General features: G+C 41.4%; 2 protein-coding genes across 2 annotated transcripts in view; one reads left to right on the top strand and one right to left on the bottom strand.

The window, feature by feature from the left end:
* Positions 1–23954, top strand: part of prdm6 (PR domain containing 6) — a 157896-nt gene that overhangs the window by 97053 nt on the left and 36889 nt on the right. The window contains exon 6 of the mRNA XM_030725678.1: positions 13622–13746. Within this exon, the coding sequence (XP_030581538.1) occupies positions 13622–13746 (125 nt within the window). The remainder of the gene's footprint in view (positions 1–13621; positions 13747–23954) is intronic.
* Positions 1585–6432, bottom strand: LOC115777715 (GTPase IMAP family member 8-like). The gene is made up of 4 exons (XM_030725676.1): positions 6342–6432; positions 5801–5872; positions 5174–5228; positions 1585–4415 (listed from the first exon to the last, which is right to left on the bottom strand). The coding sequence occupies exons 3-4, from the start codon at positions 5190–5192 to the stop codon at positions 1585–1587; spliced, it is 2850 nt and encodes a 949-aa protein (XP_030581536.1). The 5' UTR covers positions 5193–5228; positions 5801–5872; positions 6342–6432.

Below are 23954 nucleotides of genomic sequence, written 5' to 3'. Positions count from 1 at the left end.
AAAACCCACAATTACAACACAAATGTAACCAAGCACAGTGTTGCCCGTAAAAAGCAGTCCACAGTTATACTTCAGTCCACAATGAGAATGAAATCTGAAGCATGCACATAGCTGAGATATGTTGCTGCTGTCTGTAAATGTTTAACTAGGTAAAAGGTACTAACTGAGTCGTCATATGCCAATTCTTTATCAATGACAAGTAAGCTGGCATTCCTAAGTAACTCTACTTTAACTTCTCTGTGTGTAACTGGAATAAAACATTAAGCCCAACATGGCAAACAATCCCACTTATGTGAAGTTCTCACTGACGCATGGAAAAAGTCTGACAGGTTACATTTACAGGTTAGCATTAGAATTTGACCTATGATGTCATTTTATTCACATCAGCGTGTTTTCAAACACAGACTCATCCTTCTGGGTTTGGCTGTCAGTCGTGATTTGTAGGTTTCTGCAGGTTTCTGTCGTTAGTTGTCCGACTTGTTTTCTGCGTTTCCTGTTAGCTTAGAAACCAGATTATTATTATTACCTCACCGTCAGAGGTGGACAGTAACGAAGTACAAATACTTCGTTACTGTACTTAAGTAGATTTTTCAGGTGTCTGTACTTTACTTGAGTACAGCTGCTGTATTTTAAGGGAGAGCAAAGAATGAGCGATAACTTCACTCAGATGGAGAAAGATGGAAGAAAGGTAGAAGCGTCCTCCAAGGAGCTACTTTTACTTTCTTACTCTGAGTAGATTTCAGAACCTGTACTTTTTTACTTTTACTTGAGTACAGAAGTTGAACCAGTACTTCAACCTTTACCAGAGTAGTTTTTAACACAAATACTTGTACTTCTACTTAAGTACAGAATGTCAGTACTTTGGCCACCTCTGCCCACCGTGTTCCTCCAGCTGCACGAGAGCGAAAGCAGATACAAAATAAGTGATAAATAAAAATAAGGTCAATTTTTATATAAGCTGGAGGGAGCAGGATGGCGATTTTAACAAAACTGAGTAATTATCTAAAATTGTCACAAATTTGCAAGAAAGAAAAAGATAATATTTGAGGTTACTTTGAAGAGACTCTGCCTATTCAGAAGGAACCAAACTGAACTGAATCGATCATCGTTGTAGTTACAGCTCAACCTTCTCACTTCTCTGTGGCAGGTCCTGTTTGCTTCTGCAGGGTAACGTGGTGCAGTTAATTCCTAAAGCATTTGTGACTTTCATCTTTGAGAGCAGCTGTCTCTCTCTCCAGGTATGATACCTGAAACATGACCACACACCTGCCAGCCCAGCACAGAAATGGAAAAGAATCAGTGATGAAATGTAACAATGTTTACTGAAGTAATCAAATACTGCCACAACACTAACTGCAGTAATAATTACAGACTGAAAGTTGGGATATAAGCTCTCTGTCACAGCTACTGTGAACTCATCATTTTGTTTATGCAGCTATTTGCACCTAATGTTATAGTATGCATGTCAGAGTTGGGGTAAATAAAGTACTGCTTTATGAAGAACTTCATATTGAACATCTGTTCACACAAACACAACAAAAGAAATCTCACAGGTGAAACTGTGATGCCAAAAATGAAAATGTCTCATAAAATGCTACAAGTCTTATCTTGTGTGGCTTTCTTTACATGTTCCTGAATCCACTCATTTATCTCTTCCTGATGGACCTTCTTCAGAAGATCCATTTGCTCGTTTAGTTGCTCTTTACTTTCGAAACAGCTCGACGATTTCAGGCGATCCATTTCTCGTTCTTGTCTTTTCTGCAGCTCATCAAACCTTTTGTCGTAGGCCTTGTTTCTCCTCAGCTGCCTTATCATTAAGTCATTTTGGTTTTGTTGCCTCTGCTTCAAAGCTTCTATTTCCTTTTTGTACTTTTCCATCTCAGCTGAAGCATCCTCGGTATATCTCTGTCTGAATTCATTGGATTCCTCAGCTTGTTTTCTGGCCTCCTCTTCATGTTTCCTCCTTAATTCTTCCAGTTGTTTCCTATACTTTTCTTTCAGTTCTCGTTCCTCTTGTTCTCTTTGGGTATTTTCTTCTTGTCTTCTTTTGAGTTCATATCTCTCTGGTTCCTGCTGATATTCTTCTTGGAGCTTTTGAAGTCGTCTTTGCTCCTCCTGATGTCGCTTTTCTTCCTCACAATGTTGTTTTTTCCACCATGCCCTTCTTTCTTCCTCCCAAACTGTTCTTTCTTTTCTCATTATTTCTCTGTTCTGTAATAAGATCCCATCAACAATCACCAGTTTTTGTATTTCTTTCTGCAGAGCTCCATCTTCTTTATCCCACTGATATTGTTGGACTTCCTCCTGCCATTTCTTGTTCCTCTCCTCTTCTTCTCTCTTTTTTCTTTCTCTGTTTATATTCTCCTGCTGTTTCTTAATGTGAACCTTCATTTCTTTGGCTAGCTGGGCTCGGCTTTCTTTTATTTCCTCTTCAAATTTGGCTGTTAGCTTTGCTAATGTGTTCCTCTTCACTTGCATTTCCTCTTCATATTTTCTTTCCAGATCCCTCTGTTCACTCTGGATCTGTCTTTCTTTCTCCTTCATGATCTTCTGCATTTCCTTCTGTATTGCTGCCTCTGCTTCTTGAAACATCTCTGATGTGTAGTAGCCACCACCATTTTTCCTCACCATCGATTCAATCTTGTCCAGCAGCCGAGTGACTTGAGAACGATTGTTTTGATCATTGTTATTGATGACGTGGTACCGTTCTCCACAATCCTTGGTCAGCTTTTTGAGGAAACCTTGACTGTCGTCTTGTATGTAATCCTTAATTGTTTGATTACTAAGATCATCTCCTCTGGTGAAGATGAGGATGATGAAGTCCTTTGACTTCTCACCAAAAAAGTTTTTGATGAGCTCCACGGTGTCTTTTTCTTCCTGCGTAAAGCGACCGATCTGCACCACCAGTAAGAAAACGTGAGGTCCAGGAGCCAATAAGTTGATGCATTTCACGAGTTCCAGTTTAATTTGTTGAGTGGACAGAGTCGTGTCGAACAAGCCGGGCGTGTCGACCACGATGACGGGGCGCCCGTTAATCTCTGCTGTTTCTTTCTGACAAACACTCGTCACAGACTTTACACAGGCTTTTGAATAAAAGCACCGTCTGCCCAACATGGTGTTTCCAGTGGCACTCTTTCCACTTCCAGTCTTTCCAATCAGCACCATCCTGAGAGGATCTCTGCTTTGTACCGTCATGGTAGCTGATGTCCTGTGATATCTGTATTTTTCTGCCTTTAATAACGATTCTCGTCTTGTAACTAGATTCACTGGAGGTTTGGGAAACATATCTTTTGTGAAGCCTCTGCGTTCCATCTGTCTCATTGTCTCCACCGTGTGCAACAGATCAGACACTTGCTGCTTGTCTTGGATGTTAAAGACAACACATCGTTCACCACAACTCTCACAGAGCTGCTGGATGTCTTTGTCTTCCTGTAGAAACCTCTCCACTGCTAGGAGGTGGTAAAGTGGATTTACGTCCACAGTAAAAAGTATAATGGTGAACTTTTTGATTCTACACTTGAAAGTATTCTGGATGGCTTCCAGTTCTTTCTTGTCTTCATCGGTAGGACGATCCAGCGGGAGGACCAGGATGAAGGCATGGACACCTTCAGGTTCAAAGAGCGAGACGCTCTTGTATGACTCCCTCATCGCTGCCTCGTTAGGTTTACCATACAAAGCAGGCAGCACCAGCACAGAGACCGAGCGTCCACAAACCTCTGCCTGGTGTTTAGTAAACTCTGATGAGTTACCAGCTGGACCAAAGGGTCTTTGTCCCAGGATAGCGTTCACTGCTGAGGTTTTCCAGCCTCCGTCTCTCCCACACAGCATCAGCTGAAGAGGACAGTTTGCAATTTTAGGCTTCACAATGGGATCAGTGTCTTCAGTAAATGTTAAATATCCCCTGTTCTCACTCACTATCTTCTCCATTTGTTTCATCAGTTCTTGAATAACGTGTTCAGGAAAATATTTTCCATCAAAGTTGATCCTGTGTTTCCTTTGTCCACATTCTTGGACGAGTTGGTTCACTGACAAATTCCCTCCCCTGTCATTATGTGTTGTGATGACCATTGAATGTTTAAAAGCATCCGGTCCAAAGAAGCTCATGATGGACTTCATTTTTTGTCCGTCCTCCTCAGTGAAATCTAAAGGATTCAGCAGCAGCAGCAGAACATTTGGTCCAGGGGGGCAATGGGCCACACACATCTTCATCTCATGTCTCACTCTTTCTGCAGGCAGACTGAAGATATTTGATGTTTTCACCAGAGTGAACGGAGTTCTCCTCCAGCTGCCTTCAATATGAACAAACTGCTTCTTTGATTTCTGATGAGGACAGTCGTATCTTCCACTGATCAATGTGCTCAGAGTTGTTTTATCATCGTTGCTTTTTCCAAGCATCACAATCCTCAGTTGAGGTACTGTAAAACAGGAAATCAGAGGACAAAAGGATTACACACTGCTGTGATGTTTCTGAGGAAGTCATCGCTTTTCCATAACACTGTATTAAGATTCCAGCAGGGTTAAGACAGGGTCATTTGGACAGATGTGATCAACACTGTTAATGATCACGTGTCTGCGCTCATCAATCTTCTCATATTTTAAAGATATTTATTTTACACTGGCGACTCATAGCTGTGCATTTTCTCCACTTTCTCTCCAAAATGTGTGTGTGTGTCTGCGCGTGTCTGTGTGTGTGTGTCTCTGCGTGTGTGTGTGTGTGTGTGTGTGTCTCTGCGTGTGTGTGTGTGTGTCCGCGTGAGTCTGTGTGTGTGTGTCTCTGCGTGTGTGTGTGTGTGTGTGTGTGTGTGTGTCTGTGTGTGTCTGTGTGTGTGTGTCTCTGCGTGTGTGTGTGTGTGTGTGTGTGTGTCTCTGCGTGTGTGTGTGTGTGTGTGTGTGTGTGTGTGTGTGTGTGTGTGTGTGTGTCTCTGCGTGTGTGTGTGTCTGTGTGTGTGTGTCTCTGCGCGTGTGTGTGTGTGTGTGTGTCTCTGCGTGTGTGTCTCTGCATGTGTGTGTGTGTGTGTGTGTGTGTGTCTGTGTGTGTGTGTCTCTGCGTGTGTGTGTGTGTGTGTGTGTGTCTCTGCGTGTGTCTCTGCATGTGTGTGTGTGTGTGTGTGTGTCTGTGAGTCAGTGTGTGTGTGTGTGTCTCCTCCTTCCTCACAAACAGGATGTGACCTACCAGATTGTGATTTTTCCATCTTGTGCAAACAGAAGTTGTGCTCAGAAGCTGAAAGCTGAGATGTGAGAGAACAAAGTAAAATTATGACGAGTTCAGTTCAAATGAAAATGAGTCAGTTTGCGGCCTGCAGTTATTAAAATGAAATGTGTTAGTGTGAGGGGAAGATTAGAAAGTTATTCATCGCCATCACATTAACAGATGTATTTAATCAGACTTCTGCTCTGTGGGGCCTTTTGGAGAACTTATGGGATCCAGAGTGATGACACCATCATGTTTAGATCATGTTTTCACTGAGAGCAGCGTGTTAGAAGAAACCAGCCAAGATTATGAAGTACAGTTTAAAAGGTCTGAGCCTCGTGAGAATTCACAGACTTGTCCACAGGTTTACTGAGCAGCAAAGGAAAAGCTTTAGTTACACTTTGGCAACAGTGAATAATAGCAAGTACCAGACCATACTATAAAATACAGTGAAGGTATAACAGAAATCCTAAATACATACATGAAGTGTTTATTAAGCTCAGCTTGAAGTCTGTGAGCATCACTTAGTTTCTGCAGACTTGAATTAATTGAAACTTTATTGTTAACAAATCATTTTTTTGTTTCAAAGTAAAACTCTGCTGCCCTTACCTGAGGCTGTGGTATATTTTACTTCATATTATTGGTTGATGTCACTGATGTACTACAGTCAGTCAAATATGTCTGTTTTTAGGGGAGGACACAGAAACAGAGTAAAACCTTCAAATATCAAACCTTTCAGAGCTGATTAATCAAATAAGAAACATGAATTTTTTTCTATTGTGATTTTGATTCTAAAATTTTGGACATGAACATTTTAAAAGTAGCATGTTGAGTAAATGGAAGAGTTCACGGCTCCCTGAGCGAACCTCACTGTAAGAACACATTTCTGACTCACAGTATTCACTCTGTTTATTGTAAACCAATAATCAACATGACACTCTGTAACTGAGGTAAATGGACTAGTTCTTATATAGCGCTTTTCTACTCAGTATGAGCACTCAAAGCGCTTATACAACCAAATATAAGCAAATATAAGGTGTTTTTGTTTTTTTTAAATACCCAAAGTGTGGTCGCATAAATACCTAAATGTATTTCTAGTGTGAGGGTAGAAATGTTCTGGATAAATAACCAGATCACTGTTTCTACTTACCAGATAAGAGAGCTGCTCCAACAGCATAATGTCACTGACTGAGTGAGAGCAGCTGATAAGCAGAGTTCATGCACTGACAGCAGCACGTCAGACTCCACAAAGTATGAAATGTTTTCAGCAGCCTGAAAACAGAAACTTGAAACTGCGCCAGAGTTCTCGTCAGCTGCTCCGTTTACAATAAACGCATCCTTATAATACTTGTGAGACACAGTATGGGGTCAGGTGACTAAAACCTCTTCTTGATGGATTCAGGCCTCTTTTATTTAACAGCAGAAATCCTGAAATGTCCACAGGCATTTATTTGGACAGCTATTGTGAAGCATTATCTGAAATAACTCCAGTGGTCATTAGAACATAAAAACGTCACATGTAGGATTACCATTCAAATCGAGTTTCCACTGGATGTTATACTTCTACCACTTGTAGTGAACGCACACATAATTGAGCACCATGCTTCCCTCATAGACTCTCTGTTGTAACATGTTGGGTTTTGCTAGATTTCCATCAGAAAAACTGCACTGAAGTGAAATTTTAGGGCCGTCTCATTGGAAGAAATTCCCGTAATGGGTGTGTTAGTGCATGGACTCAGAAAATAAATAAAACTGGTCCAACCACAGGCTAATTATAAAACTACACATGTAATTACCTGTTATTGTTTTGTTTTTTTAAGCCTGTCATGTCTGGCAATTTTTGCAATCAGAATGATGATCTGAATGCACTGTTGTACCAAACATAATTGCTCTTACAAGAAGAGCCCTATTTGTTTTCTAAAGGCAATTCTTGTTAATGTTTGTATTTTTTGTTTTAATTTTATTTATTCCTGCCAGGTCTGACGGGCAGGCAGGGAGGGGAAAGAACAGGAAGATAGACAGAGAATGGATAATAGATAGATAAATAAAAAATAAAAATAAAAAAAAGGGACAGAACCAAAAAAAGCCGAGCCGAGAACCCCATTTTGAAATGTTTGAGTCTAATGACTTAAACCAGGCAACAGAAGGTTTATTAGGGATCAGTGAGAACAGATAATTGATTTTAGGTAGAATCATCATTTTTACTGTGGCAACTCTCCCCATGAGAGATATAGGTAGAGAGTTCCAGCGTGTGAGATCATCCTCTATTGTTTTTAATAGAGGAATATGATTCAACCGTACCAGGTCTGACAGCCTGGGGGAAAAATTTATACCTAAATATCTGATGTTGCCCAACTGTAGTGAGGTAGTCGTGGTGTTTTTAAAGTTACAATTCAGAGGAAAAACTGTTGATTTACTCCAGTTGATGGAGTAGTCTGATATAGATGAGAACTTATCTATAAGTGTGATTGTCTTCAGAGGAGAGGTTTGTGGGTTCCCGAGGAAAAGTAATACATCATCAGCATAAAGGCTTATCTTATGGTCTGTGTTCTCTGTTTGAATTCCTTTAATATCTACATTTTGTCAGATTGTTGCTGCTAGTGGCTCGATGAAAATGACAAAAAGTGAAAGCAGGCAGCCCTGCCTGGTGCCCCTCTGCAGACTGAAGCTTTGGGAAGTAAGATCATTTGTCCTAACACATACATTTGGGGAGCTGTATAGTGTTCTGATCCAATTTATGAAGGATGAACCAAATCCAAATTTGTGTAGAACTGCTAACAGAAATTTCCAATTTACCCGATCAAATGCCTTCTCTGCATCTAAAGAGACAACTGTGGTTTCTAATTTATTAATAGAACAGTAATCTATTACATTTATCAGTCTGCGTGTATTGTTGGCAGAGTGCCGACCCTTGATAAAACCACTTTGGTCTGGATGTATAATAGATGGAGTGATACTTTCTAACCTTCTGGCGAGGACTTTGCAAATTATTTTAAGGTCTACATTAATAAGGGAGATCGGCCTGTAGCCGGATGGGAGTGTGGGGTCTTTGCCTGGTTTAAGAAGCAGGCTGATGTTAGCAGAGTTCATGTTTGGAGAGACCGTGTGATTGTTCTGAATCTGAGTTACCATTCTGAAAAAAGTCTAGCTCAGACCAAAATTCTTTATAAAACTCTGCTGGAAAACCATCTGGGCCTGGGGCTTTATTATTTGGGAGATGCTGTACTGCTTCATAAAATTCCAATGATGAAAGAGGCGAATCAAGAGTCGCGGCCTGTTCATCATTTAGTTTTGGTAGATTTATATTATTAAGAAATTCTTCAATTTCAGTATGAGATGGATTGATCTGTGATGAATATCATCATATTCATATTCACATTCATATTCATATTCATATTCACAAAAGTCTTTGAAAAAGTTATTTATTTGTTGTGGGTCATGAGTAATGTTACCAGTTGAGTCTTTAATAGAATAAATAGCTGTTTTTTCTTTATTTTGTTTTAATTGGTTAGCAAGGAATTTTCCAGATTTATTTCCATGTTCAAAGTTTTCCAAACGCAGCCTCTGCAACATAAATTGTGTCCTCTTATCAATTATTTCATTTAACTCCAGTTTCAGTTTCCTCAGGTTGTTAATTATATGTTCTTGTAGTGAGGCAGCATAGGCAGTTTCTAAAGATTTAATTTTCTGTTTTAATTCTAAGTGCTTTTTCTTTATTTTTCTTATGCGAGCAGTAAGATATTATTTTGCCCCGCATTACTGCCTTTCCTGCTTCCCAAAGAACACATGATGATATTCCTGGTAGATCATTATGTTCTAAATATGTTGACCACTCCTTTTTGAAATAATTAATAAAGTCTTGTTCTTTAAGTAATGATGTATTAAATCTCCAGTTCCTGATTGGTGGTGTGACTCTTTTCTGTGTCAGAGTGATAGACACCGGTGCATGATCACTGATAGTGATAATTATCTTATCTTATAATTACCTATTATTCAATAAAGGTGCATCAGGAAATGGGTCCACTTCCCTGAAGACGTCCAGGGAACGTTTATAAATGACCCCCTTCCAAAGACAAACAGGTCTCCATTTGAAAAGAGTAAAGTCTTCAAATGAAGAGGCAGGAGAGCAAGATTCCTGGGAGAATAACCACGGTTTCCTGGTTGGTGCTCCAGCCTGAAGCTGCAGTGTTTTTATATTTGAGTTAGAAGTCAGTCTTTGGCTCTTTGTTTTCAGCCCAGAACCTGATTAAAAAGCAGAAGTTTAGCTGTCTGCTTGCTGCTGATTTTTGTGATCTCTTGTTAAAAAAAATCCTGTTATTATTCAAACTATTAATGTTTGCTTTGTATGAAAACAGACAACAGAAAAAGATCAGACGATGCTGTCCCGCTGACCTGCCTGACGACTCGTTTTGAACTCCGCCCCACTGCTGTACGGCAGCAGGGGTTTGTTTTTCATACCTGAGCCTGTTGGGTGTGTTTGATTTATATCACGGACCCGCCTGAAAGTGGTGGCGTCGATGTGTTCAACACACACATTTGTTTCAAATGAGTACAAGCTGCTGCATGTTTGTGCACCCCTGTTTCTCCTTTTTTCCTGGGAGGCTATGTTTGATTTATAGCCTCGTCCCTCCTGGCTGTTTGTACATGGATCCAAAAACACCTTAGCCCCTCACACTGTGGAAAGAATTAATAAAACACTTTCTTGAACCCAAATCTTGAACAGCCTCTGCTGGACTGGATTAACTAACTCATCTCTGAATTTATGAAGCATTTTGCTTAAATCAAGTTATTGCATTCATCAGAATTTACATACCCACTCCAGCTCAGGGACGAGTTCCTGCACCAGGTGGAGGAGTTTAAGTATCTCAGGGTCTTGTTGACGAGCGACGGGAGAAGGGAACAGGAGATCGACAAATGGATCGGGGCTGCATCTGCAGTGATGTGGACGCTGCACTGGTCTGTCGTGGTGAAGAGGGAGCTGAGCGAAAACATAAAGCTGTCGATTTACCAGTTGATCTACGTCCCTACTCTCACCGATGGTCACGAGCTTTGAGGAGTGACTGAAAGAATGAGATCACAAATACAAGCAACAGAAATGAGCTTCCTCCAAAGGGTGGCTGGCCTCTCCCTTAGAGATAGGGTGAGGAGTGCAGGATGAAATCCTTGGACCCAGTGTCACACCCTACGCTTGTGCAGTGGGTCCTGGGTTCCTCCTGGTGAGTGTATGCAGACAGTTCATGGAGGATGAAGAAACTGATACCACTGACCGGCTCCCATGCTCGGCTGACCTAAATCCAGGAGAACACCTCTGGGACATCCTGTTTCGGTACATCCAATGCTGCCAGGTTGGACCTCAGACTGTCCAAGAGCTCAGAGATGTCCTAGTCCAGATCTGTGAGGCGATCCTCCGGGACACCATCCATCATCTCATTGGCAGCATGCCTCAATGTGCCATGTGTCAAAGGTCTTTAAAAATAAACTCTTCAAAAGTTTGTTGACTTTGACAATTTAGACTACTTCTAATATATATGTGCTTTTAGGGAGGGAGAGCCAGGACCACTACCACCACCTACTACTAAGCAAAAGATAAGGCAGTGTCTGTAGCAGTGCATGGTAATATTGGCAGCTCTTGGTGTTATTGTTGCCATCAGTGTGTTTCAGCATCTTATTGTTGTGCAATGAAACCCCTAAAGTCCCTCAATCTGAGAGCATGAACACTTTAAATGGCTTCATGCTGCTTCTAGTTTGGTATTTTGTCTCCTCCAATGTTAAATGTTGTGCACATACATAACTTTCATTTCTGTACTTCTAAGCTGTCCTTTAATTGTATTTTTCTCTTACTGTTTCCTTTCCCATCTCTTAGTACTTTAGTTTGACGTGTTATGACTGAATTAAATAAGCATCATGTCACCAGCTGACATCAATGCCTCCCTCGCTCTGACTTTGCTTTTGGTCATCTTTCATTTTTCTGCTTTAAAGTTGTTTTTCCTCAAACTCTCCCACTCTGTGTTTGCTCAACCCTTTCTTCCCTTGAGAGAAACAGAAAAAATAAAGTTGTCTAAATTGTGATTGTGATAATTATCTATAAATATTTTCAAGTCTCGGGGAACCGATGTCTCTTTGAAGGTACCATTTTGGAAGGTACCTTCCAAAATGAATCAGTATTATTACTGTTGGGCCTTTCTTGGATGAGCAGGTTTAATGTTGAGCTCGAGAGTTTTAAATTTGAGTTGTGATCGTATCAGAGTCAAACTTTATTAGTTTCTTCTTTCACAGAGAAACTCGACGTCCTTTAAAGTAGGTATGGTTTGGATTAAATATCATTTAATTTCACATTAAGTGGTTGTCTCAAGCTGTTTTCACAGACTAATACGTTTTCTGGCTCAAAGGCACTTTGGCAGAAAAACAAGGAGGTCGTAAGGGAGTTGAACCTGTGACCTCTGTTGCAGTCTGGTCTGTCTGACACTGTGCGGCCCAGTGGGAGAAAAACATGTGGGAAAGTGTTTTAAAATAGTCTGGGCTGGGTATGAAAATGTGGCTTTGACTGTGGATTTAGCTCATGTTGTTACAAAGATGTTTTTGGGTGGATGAGGTGTTTGTTTTAGTGGTGGCGTGACCCAGGAACCGACAGCTCACTGGCTGCATGTTCGAACAACATCGTGGTCATTAGTCGGTCTGAAGAGAGTGAGAGACACCAGATATTTCCCATAAATCATTCGGGTTTGGTCCGATGTGAAATTCAGCTGTTATCAGATGGGACGCTTTTCTAAAATCAGACCTGGAAAGAGTCACCGACCACCTCACATCATCTTATATCCAAGACTGTTGTTTTTGTCCAAAGTAGAGTTTAAGGATGGTTTGTTCAACATATTCATCACATCTGCAGATCAGGCATACATGGATGTTCAGCAACATTTTCTTTATTATTTTAGAGACTTTTGGCGCTGCTGCACTTCTAAAAACCTTTAAAAAAGTTCATGGCTTGTCTCAATCTACCTATAAAAAGATGTGCTTCATATTTCATTAACACCTGTGGAAACCACACACTTGTTTCTGTATGCTGCTGCTAAGTGGCTCTTTAAATTTGCATGCCTGTTGGTTGCCTTGTATAGTGTATATAAACCTCTCCTCGGGATGGGTCCCCCTTACCCGGGTACATGCGGTATCCACCAAATATTTGTCCCCAGCTTTACCTCACAGTTATGCTACATTCACACCAGAGGAAACAGTGGTTGAAGATCGCAGCATGACCAAAATTATTGGGACCCTTTTGCTCACCCTCTGTGCGTTTGTTGCTGAGGACCAGATAAGGAGCAGGTTTGCAGCAGAATACATCCAGCTGAGCCAAGTCCCCACCAGCAAAGACAGATCGCAGAGGAGCCGCACTCATCGGTGCAGAAAGACTCAGCCTGATTGCAACAATTGTTGGAAACCTTCCCCAGACTGATTGTAGTCAGTCTCAGCTCAACCCCAGATTGTTGGGAGACAGGTTGCCTCCCACCAGGCGATTATAAGATAACCGCCTTGTCACCAATAGTGGTTATACGGTGACCAGTTGGTCACCAACTAACTCTTAACTCCTAACAAATTCAGTCACTAGGCAGCCACTACTTTTTCATAGTTGCAAAGAACTATTTTTACTGTAGTGCTGCCGAGCCCTTAGGCGAAGAGGGTTTTAAAGATGCTGCCACTTTTTCTGGAATATCCACAAAGGGATCTGGAATTGTTAGAGCTGGTTAATAAAAGGAAATTAAAGTCAGGTCACATTTATATTGTAATATTTTCATCCTTCAAACAGCTTTGCAAGATTTCAAGAATATCTTAATAATATTCAAAAAATATATTTTAATGCATATAATGTGGATTTGTGTGTGTGTGCGTGTGTGTGTGTGTGTGTTTGTGTGCTTATAACTGTGAAAGGATTTTTGGTTATGCTGTGTTTCATTTCAGGGTTTTTAGAGGTTTAAATAAGAAGTCAAAGATGGTTGTTTTTTTATTCTTGTAATCCGTGATTCATGCCTGAAACCTTCACATTTGATCCACACTCAGTTCTCAGTGCTGCCAATAAATGAAGCCGTTCAAATATCAAAAATCCTGTTAAATGTTTCTATTTTGACTTTACTTCTTTACCCATTCAGCTCCAGAATCTTTTGGTTTATCTCATATCATATCTCAGGCCAAACAGATTCATTAATAACTTCTTGGTTCAGTTTGGGTATTAAATGATATGACAGAGCTTTATCAGATGTTGCAGGCCTCCTGTTGGACTGTCCTGCACAAAAAATCACACTAAATAGGTACCCAGTGTGTTACAATGTGAAGCCCACAGGGCCTCAGCTGGCATCTGTACGTGACCAGCAGGGAGTGTCAGAACTTGATGTGAGTTTAGTTGCACTTTTCAAACTAAACATGTCTGTATTTGGATTGCAGGTCCTGCATCTTCTACAGAGCGTGTATGGATATCCCCAGAGGAACTGAGCTGCTGGTTTGGTACAACGACTCCTACACTTCATTCTTCGGCATCCCGCTGCAGTGCATCGCCCAGGATGAAAACTGTGAGAAAACATCTCAGATCTTTTGTTACTTTGCTTTGCCTTTCTGATCTATGGTTATGTTCTACTTCATCAAGACCTTAGATGGCTGCTGCAGTGAGTTTGGCTGTAATCTCTTTCCTAGAAGGCAAAAGCTTCACCTCGTCCAGCTGTGTTAAAGTGAAGCACTGAAAATCTGATGTAAATGTGACTGTGATATCTAAATATCCAAACATGAGCCAAACCTCTCTGCTCTGCAATCCCGTCTGCCTGCAGTTAAAAACAGCCGTTTTCTTTGGACATCGCTGAGATTTTATTACAGTCAATATTTAAACTGGAAGAAATCTTTTGGCCTGCCACAAAAACAATGATACAAATGCAGTTTCTTTAAAAAAAAAAAAGCCTTCTGATTTATTTGTCTGACCAACCAAGCCAGCCAAAACAAGACTGGGGCGGGTCTTTTATTTGCTAAAATGTGGCCACGTTGTGGGTTAGTGTTGACACACTTGCCCCTCTCACACCGTTTCTATTTTCCTGTCTTTAAGTCAAATGAAACTAAGGATGTTTTCCATCAGGACTTCTCATTGTCAAATTCTTTGAAACCCACACATTTCTAAAGCTCTGCCTCCTTTCCAGAAACATCCTTCTTTCTTTTAATTTATGACATCTTCACAGTTCTTCATGGTTCTGTCATATTTGGAGAAAGTAGACCCTTAGTCAGACTTACAAAAAAAAAGAAAAAAGCAAACATTTTATTAGGCTGAGGCACAACAAAATCCAAAAACAGACAGCAAAGAACGGAGTCCACAAACTCCAAAGAAAGCACAGGGAGCACACAAGGGACCGTTACAGACACACTGACACAAAGATAACCTGAGCTTTTATACTACAGTATATACACACAGGAGGTAATCAGGGGGTAGGAGACACCAGGGTAACAAACCCCAGCTGAAACCAATCAAGCTGAGAGTCAAGGGGAAGTAAACTAAAAACAAGGCACCAGAAACACAAGAGTATCAAAATAAAAACAGGAAGTAACAAAGCAGGGAACCACCTAACAGAGAGACAAAGAAGCAGATATGAATAATAACTCGTAACACCAACAAAAGCCACAATGGAACTAGACAGACATACTCTGATTACCGTAAACATCAAAACTCACTGATTATTAACAAATCAGAATATCATGAAGTGATCAGCTGTTGGGAATCCAAACAGCATGGAACCCTGACAACCAATCACATAAACTCACTCTTTCCTCCTTGTGATTGATTTGCTGGTAACTTGTGTGCAGACACGCAGATAAGTCAAAATGTGATCAGTGGAAACAAAAACCATTCCTCTTCTAAGTAAAAGCTGGACCTTTTGAAACCCGTTGGTTGCAGGTACAGCTTCTATGTTGAAGGTGAAAGATTTCACCTCATGACTGCCAGCCATTCAGGGACTGCACATCTCTCCCTGGTAACCAGGGTCACTGAGCCCGGGGTCTGTGAGACTGAACCTAGGTGGGGACCTGTTTCCAAGAGGGTTTTCTTACTGAGGACTCAAACTAACACACAGTTTCATTCATTTTGTATCCGTTTATTTGAACTCTGACCCTGCGTGCTGCTCGTGGTTGAGGTCGTAGACCGTGTGACACTAAACAGTTGTATCGATTTAAAATGGCCTCATTTGTCCCAATCTCATCTTTTTATCAAAAGTTCACCAAGAAAGCTCTGTGAGGAGTTTTTGTACAAACACGCAGTACCTGTGAAATGAGAACCGGGACTAGCTGAGAACCTGTTCCACGTATTCCCCTCTTTCATAACTGCATCTCTCCAAGCTCATCAGTTCCTTTTGCTGACGTTCTTTCTTGAAAGCTGAACTTTGCAAAGCTGTGAGGTTAAAGTCAAAGTGAAGGAGCATGGCAAGATTTTTATCCCTGCCAATGACATGAAGAAAGCCTTACCAGTTTTCTTAATAAGCTTCATTTACACATTTATTAGTATAGTACTCAAAAAAAACACGTAAATAATATATTGTTATAGTTTCATGTTGTGGATCATTTCCCGTGTTCCTTAGTGTTTCTCTTTTCGTTGTGCCTTTGATATAGGGAACATCGATTTCTTGTTTATCCATTTCCTTGTCTTGTTTTCACTTCCTGTTTTATTTTGGTAATTGCTCTTCATTGTGTCTCCTGCTGCTTTAGTTCCATTTTTTATACCTTTGATTGTTTTCACCTGTGATCAGTAGTTTTGTTTGCTGTGCCTCGCTCTTATGCAGACACTGGTATCCGTCCTTTAGAACAGAAGCAGGTATCAGTGACTCGGATCCTTTACTGCAGGCAGAAGTCGTGCTCGCCGGTATGTAGTGAGCCAGGAAACCCCGCTGAGTCCCATCAGTTTCTGTTTCAGAGCACACAGAACTGCTCAAGATTCAATAAGAGAATTCCCCAAAAAGCAGAATCGACGGTTACACTGATGTAAAAAAAACAAAAAACTGTCCCTGTCCTTGCACAGCATTAACATGTGAAGGTTTCATGTTTAATTTTTGATAAAATTAGTTGAAATTAAAAATAAAGCAAAGGTCCTTGTAAACATAGTAATACAGCTGTGTGCATTTGCAGAGGCTGCCACAGTCCTGCCGTGATGAACGATGGCATGTAAAAGACTCGTTCCGTCTGTAAAACAAACCAGTTTGTGGCCAAACGGCTCTAATTTGCAATCAACGGCACGATCTCGTTTCACTGCAGCTCTGTGAAAGACGAGCCTCTAATTCAATTCAAGTCAATTTAGTTTCCACAGATTAAAAATCTCTTTTCATGTTTGGTTTTTTGGTCAAAGTTTGTTTTTTCCCCTGCAGGGACGACTCTGTCAAATCCACAGGAGAAAAATGTTTAAATGGAACAGATACAAACAGGCTGACTGAGCAGAAAACTGGAGGAGATGTAAACAAAAAGAAATTAGTGACGGAGAAAAAGAGAGAACGGATGATGGAGGAGAGAGGAAAGGAGAAAACCAAAGGCAGAAGCCTGGAGAGAGACAGGACAGAGTCACAGCACAAACTGTGATCCCGTGCTTTTTGTGCGCTGAGGGCATGAACGTGAAGTTCCACACTGTCAGCAGTTAACTGACATCATGAAAATGGAGTTTTAGTCAAACAGCTGGACTGTTGAGGCTCTTAAATCAGTTCTGATAACTTAAACAACAATGCATGGATTTTACAGACAAGAGAAACTGAATACGAATACTGAAATTTCTCCATCATTTAAGAAATCATAAGATTAATTTAAGACAAACGTGTTACCAAAATACCCTGAAGGATGATTTCCACGGTTAGTTTTAGAGCCGTGTTCCCCACGACTTTATTCACATTAGACTGACTGTGAGTGTTATGATACCTAATTTTTTGTAGTGCAATAACCACGGATGTTTCTGGTAACTAATTTGTCATTTAGACGGGAGTAAAGAATTAGACTAGCTGACTAAAAGACATTTAAAACTCAGCCCACTTTAAATGGAAGAACAGACTAAACAAATATTTCATATGTATTTTAGGAGCCGTATGAAGCCATCAATCATGCTCCTTGTTAATCACATCGTGTTTTTTAGTGCTGCTGAAATTTGCCGTGTATAACATTGCAAACAATGTCAGATTGTTTAGCAAGGACACAACCTTTAACCCTGTGGTGGAGTCGAGCACATTCCTGGCAGTAAGTAAACTGGAGCCCCACAGTGGGTGATTTTTGCTTCTCTTTTTCGCCCCTTTCTTGTTACATATAGTGTGCTTGGTTTCAGCCCAAGGCTTCTTCCCTGTTTTTGGTGTGTTTTTCAGCTGTTTGCGATCGCTGAGTTTGGACCTTCATTAAACCGTCGTCTTCTGATGCCTCCGATTTCTGAAAGGAGCTAAACGCAAAATCCCCTCAAAAAATCTTGGTTCAGGTTTTATTGAAACTGTTTGAGATGAGGTGTTGGTTCAGCTTTGTGAGCAGTTTGGAAAATGTAGTTAGCAGTGTTGTTGAAGTGTATTACACAGAAAGGTGTTTCTGCTATTTAGACCATCTTAATATTAATGAAGTAGACATTCGATAAATGCCTCGTCCATCTCAGCAGCTCAGTCATCTAACTGCCTCACATGGAAGGAGGTTCAATGCCAGCAAACCAGAGTCGGCATCAGAGAAGGTTCACCATAAAATCCTTTTTCAGTTTGAAATATCTCTATGCATGTGAAGGCATCTGGTCCCCAAAAGTGGAGATCTGTACTGAACACACATTCAAACACGCAGATGTCCAACACACACACACACAGAGGCACTGCACAAACAAATACAGGAGGATTTGCTTTTGTTCCCTGCAGTGAAAGAAGTTTGTTCACATCCAAATGAAATGAAATTAGATTAAGCTTCTTTTGTACAAACTGAAAGGCAGCAGTTCTGCTCCAAATTAAAGACATTTTGCTACTAACTGCATTTGAGCTTTGCGTGGCATTGTTATCTGGTGATGGTACCCACAAAGATGAATATGACGTCCAAACACTGTACTGGAGACAGCAGGGCTGCAGCTTTATGTCCTCAGTGGAACAGACGTTTAAAGTTTTGACCTTTGTTAGTACACAGAAGGCTGCCTGAGCACAAGAAGACTGGGAAATGACCAGTACAGCCACAAAACCCTGCAGCTCTGTCTTTGGTGTCTGGATAAATGCATTCAGTTTCATGAACATAAATACATTTTATTCTTAAATAATTCATGAAACCCACTTAATTTCTTTTTCTTGGTAATTGCTGGTACCTTTATACTAAGGAAAGTGCTTAGGAAAACCTCTGCCACATTCAAGATTTTCATTCATGAAACTCGTATCTACCCCTCAGTTCTTCAGTCTGAAACAAGCTGATTTAGCTCTCTTCTGATTGGCTGCCCCAATAAAAAATACATTTTGTAATAGCAGGTGGGCGGGGCTTCTGTGCTCACAATCTGAGGTCTGAGCCTCACAGGTGTACATACCTGACTGCATTATCAGTGTTGTTATTGTATTACACATGTTACATTTCTTAAAAGCACTGCAGTATGTTACTTAATTACTTGTTGGAGAAAGTAACTCATTGCAGTACTCGCTACATTACTTTTGTGTATTCTGTAACATGACCTGAAATGCATTTCCACACAATTAACTACATAAACGTGACACTACAGTCTTTTTGTGTTTACGTATAAACACAAAACCAAGAACAAAAAGCAAAATTGAAAAGCAGCCAGAGAGACTTCAAAGTGATTTGACTCTAGAAACATGCACAGGTAGAAACGAGCCTGACTGCTCATCACTGCCTTTGTTACCCACTGAAGCTCAGGCTCTGGCTGATGGGCTGGGGTCACCAAATATGGGCTGGGGTCACCATACACTCAGCATATCACCACTCCGGGTTCTTCACTGGGTCTGTGTTAGCATGCTGTCTGTGCAGATGCTTAATAATAATGCATTAGTCTTATATAGCGCTTTTCTAGACACCCAAAGATGCTTTACAATTTCATGCACTATTCATTCACACCTCAATCATACTTGGTGGTGGTAAGCTACTAATGTAGCCTTGCAAAGAGTCAGTCCTGGACAGAAACAGCTGTAACATAAAGACCCATTAAGTTCTTGTTTTTTCATGCAATAAAAATAAAAATTAACGCTGCAAGCGGCAAAGATCAGGCCCTCGTACCCAGACGCACATTGTTGGCAAGTGCCCACTAATTACATGTCATGATGCTGTGTAGTGCCTGCACCCATCAATGAAAATTTAACTCTCATGGGATGATGGTTATCAGTCTACTTCTCATTTTCTGTTCCCACTAGGTGGTGTTATGAGTGTGATGCAAAGCTGGTACATAGATGTATCCAGACTCTCACTCTCATGAAGCTCGTGAAGTTTGGGACAGATTGGACATTGTATATTTGAGATGTGACAATTTGGTGTCCAGTGGTGAATGATAGCATTTCAGCGTGCGGCCACAAACACACCCTTTGATGAAAACCCAAGTCCTTCACAATTTAACATCATCAAGTTCTTTAGATTTAATTCACCAAATATCATGTTGATCTGATCTGTAGAAGAAGTTAGTTAAAGCATAAGGCCTGAAAATAGAGCTGAATGCCCCACTGAAAAAAAAACCAAAATCGGAGAATTGCTACGGCAACAACGTTCGATATTCTATAAAACTTTGGATAACTTTTAATGCCCCACTTATCTAGATTATGTTCAGCAATTCTGGTCTCACCTGGTCACTCTGGTCAAGCACCCTAACACAAGTTTGTTAAAGTGGTGGGCCTGAAAAAGCTGAAAAACACCGCCAAAATGACACCTTAAATTCAACATGGCTGACTTCCTGTTGGGTTTTTGGTATGGCTGCAAGAGTATAAAACATGACATTTCCTGCTCCCTCTAGGTGGTGCTGCGACTGTCATTAAATATTGTCTTATGGGTGTGTTGGGGGAGACCCTCATCCTACTGAAAAAGTTTAGTCCAGATTGGACAACGTCTGTGTTAATGAGGGCCAATCAAAATTTCCTGGTGAATGATCGAAATTCGCCATGGCACCACGACCACGCCCTCAAATGAAAACTCACCAGTTTTGAAATTTAGAGTCCCCCTGGTTTGTAGATTAGACTGACCAAATATGAAGTTGATCCCATCCAAATCCTAGTGGTAGTTAGAAAAAGTATGAAGGCAGGAAATCACTAAAATCCCCCAATTAATTCAAATGGCAGACATCCTGTTGGGTCTAGGGCAGGGGTGTCAAACTCAATCACAGGATGAGCCAAAATTGAAAACACCGTCTAAGTCATGGGCCAAACAGGATTAACATGTATTGAACATCTAAAACTGAAAATATTTTAATCAGCATTGTCCAGTTTATCAGCAAAAAGCTCAGCTGCAAACACAGCGGTGGAGACCTCGTCTGATTTTTGGCAACATGGAAAGTGGCAGAAATTCCCTTTTTGCATCTGTGCCTCTCGCAGGTGCAGCTTGATTTGAAAGGCTTTCACTGTGTCATACATGTGCTCCCTGTTTTCCACTTTTCATTTGGACAGTTTTTTGGGGGTGGGGGGTGGGGGGTGGGGGGGTGGTCAGACTAGCTTAAATGTCACTGTAAAAAGTGCTGATCGATGTATTTATCCACTGACTACTAATCAATGTGTGATTGGCAACGCAGGAAAACAGGTTAGTGCACAGGTCTTGACCTGTGCGGCATCGGTTGCAGTGCATTGTGGGGTTTGTTGTATAAGTGGTGGGAGCAGTATGTACTCGTAGGCCATTAATAATAGCTATATGAAATCATCTTGTGAGCCGTATATAATTATATCCTTGAGTTTGACACGTGGTGTAGGGCATCGGACCCAGTGGACTTTTTTGTGCATCTTGACATGTGTACCAAATTTCATACATGTACGTGAAACACAGTGGTGGGAATTGAACTAAAGGTGGCACTGTAGTGCCATTTTGAAAGGGCCACATGTAAATTCCACACAGACCTGGTGTGTGTGGAAAATTTCATGGGTTTTTGAGCATGTTTAGGCCCCCACAAAAAGCAATTAATTTGGGAAAAAAATAAAAAGCAGATACAATAGGGCCTTCACATATTTTTGTCCATAATAATGTCCATATCTCCACTCCTCAAAGGAGAGGTAGACATTTTCCTCCTCCCTGCACATGAACTGAAATCACCTGTTTGTAGTGTGCAGGAAGAAAAAGGTATGTTTGATGTTTCCTCTCTTCGTAATGATACGATTGTACCTGTAATGTGATTATTGAATTTAGTACAATAACCCTACTGAAAAATGTAATGAATACAGTCATGCATTACTTTGGAATATGTTACACCAATACTGCTCGTTATCTGAAACGATGGTCATGTTCAATATGAGCATCCACCACTGTAACGTATATATATGACAGAACATAAATAAATAAAAGCATCATAGGTCCCCTTTAACTAAAGGAAACACACACACATAAGATCTCTATGCCCTGGATTATGTGCACAGCTCAAACACTCACAGATGCATTAAAGATGGCTTGAGATCCAAACCACACACAAACACACAACAAAGAAAACACACACACCCCATGGTTGTTTACTCATACATGTTCCATCCAATCACAGCCTGTCAGCTTGATGCTCCGCAGCCCAACAACATATGCACTGATAGATGAGGAAAGATCTGAGAAAGACTCTGCTTTATCTTTTTACTCTTTCCTCCTGTTCTTTGTTCAGATCCTTCATCTTCCTCTTTTCTCACTAATCCTACCCTTCAAAAACTTTCTTAACTAACTTGTTCTCCAGGATGAGGCAGCAGCAGTATTGTGCAGGTCAGTACGATTAGAAAGAGGAGAGCAGGAAGAAGAAAAGGCAAATGAAGAATTCAGGAGCGATGAAGGCAATGGGAGGAGGAGAAAAGGGGAAGAGATGTGGCAGAAGATGATGGGAAAGGAGAACAGAGGAAAATGGATTAAATGAAAGGGAAAGTGAGGATGAAGAGTTGGAGAACAAAAAGATCAAAGAAAGCAAAGGAGGAGAGGGAAGAACGATTTTGTCCAACACGGCAGCAAACTCCGTACTTCTCTTCTTTATGTGATGTATTATTATTACCGTTCTTATAATTGCCTACATTGATTTTTATAAGACTTTATAATCGCTGGTAACTCTGTGGTTATTGATTACCCAGCACAGATTTGGCAACATAATTAGAACTGTACTTCATTCTCATAAAGAGAGGAAGACACTCAGATACAAACGGTGGCCTCTCAGCACTCAAACTTCTTACCCATTCAATTGAGTATGACTGATACAAAGGTGAAATACACTGCTCAAAAAATAAAGGGAACACTTAAACAACACAATATAACTCCAAGTAAATCAAACTTCTGTGAAATCAAACTGTCCACTTAGGAAGCAACACTGATTGACAATCAATTTCACATGCTGTTGTGAAAATGGAATAGACAACAGGTGGAAATTATTGGCAATTAGCAAGACACACTCAATAAAGGAGTGGTTCTGCAGGTGGGGACCACAGACCACTTCTCAGTACCTATGCTTTCTGGCTGATGTTTTGGCCACTTTTGAATGTTGGTGGTGCTTTCACACTCGTGGTAGCATGAGACGGACTCTACAACCCACACAAGTGGCTCAGGTAGTGCAGCTCATCCAGGATGGCACATCAGTGTGAGCTGTGGCAAGAAGGTTTGCTGTGTCTGTCAGTGTAGTGTCCAGAGGCTGGAGGTGCTACCAGGGGACAGGCCAGTACACCAGGAGACGTGGAGGAGGCCGTAGGAGGGCAACAACCCAGCAGCAGGACCGCTGCCTCCGCCTTTGTGCAAGGAGAAACAGGAGGAGCACTGCCAGAGCCCTGCAAAATGACCTCCAGCAGGCCACAAATGTGCATGTGTCTGCACAAACGGTTAGAAACCGACTCCATGAGGATGGTATGAGGGCCCAACGTCCACAGATGGGGGTTGTGCTCACAGCCCAACACCGTGCAGGACGCTTGGCATTTACCAGAGAACACCAGTATTGGCAAATTCGCCACTGGCGCCCTGTGCTCTTCACAGATGAAAGCAGGTTCACACTGAGCACATGTGACAGACGTGACAGAGTCTGGAGACGCCGTGGAGAGCGATCTGCTGCCTGCAACATCCTTCAGCATGACCAGTTTGGCAGTGGGTCAGTAATGGTGTGGGGTGGCATTTCTTTGGAGGGCCGCACAGCCCTCCATGTGCTCGCCAGAGGTAGCATGACTGCCATTAGGTACCGAGATGAGATCCTCAGACCCCTTGTGCGAACATATGCTGGTGCGGTTGGCCCTGGGTTCCTCCTAATGCAGGACAATGCTAGACCTCATGTGGCTGGAGTGTGTCAGCAGTTCCTGCAAGATGAAGGCATTGAAGCTATGGACTGGCCCGCCCGTTCCCCAGACCTGAATCCGATTGAGCACATCTGGGACATCATGTCTCCCTCCATCCACCAACGTCACGTTGCACCACAGACTGTCCAGGAGTTGGCAGATGCTTTAGTCCAGGTCTGGGAGGAGATCCCTCAGGAGATCATCCACCACCTCATCAGAAGCATGCCCAGGCGTTGTAGGGAGGTCATACAGGCACGTGGAGGCCACACACAATACTGAGACTCATTTTGACTTGTTTTAAGGACATTACATCAAAGTTGGATCAGCCTGTAGTGTGTTTAATTTTGTGTGTGACTCCAAATCCAGGC

The sequence above is a fragment of the Archocentrus centrarchus genome, unplaced genomic scaffold (assembly GCF_007364275.1).
Source record: "Archocentrus centrarchus isolate MPI-CPG fArcCen1 unplaced genomic scaffold, fArcCen1 scaffold_68_ctg1, whole genome shotgun sequence".
Taxonomy (NCBI): domain Eukaryota; kingdom Metazoa; phylum Chordata; class Actinopteri; order Cichliformes; family Cichlidae; genus Archocentrus; species Archocentrus centrarchus.
The sequence above is the reverse complement of the archived record's forward strand: the minus strand, read 5'-3'. Positions and strand labels throughout refer to the sequence as shown.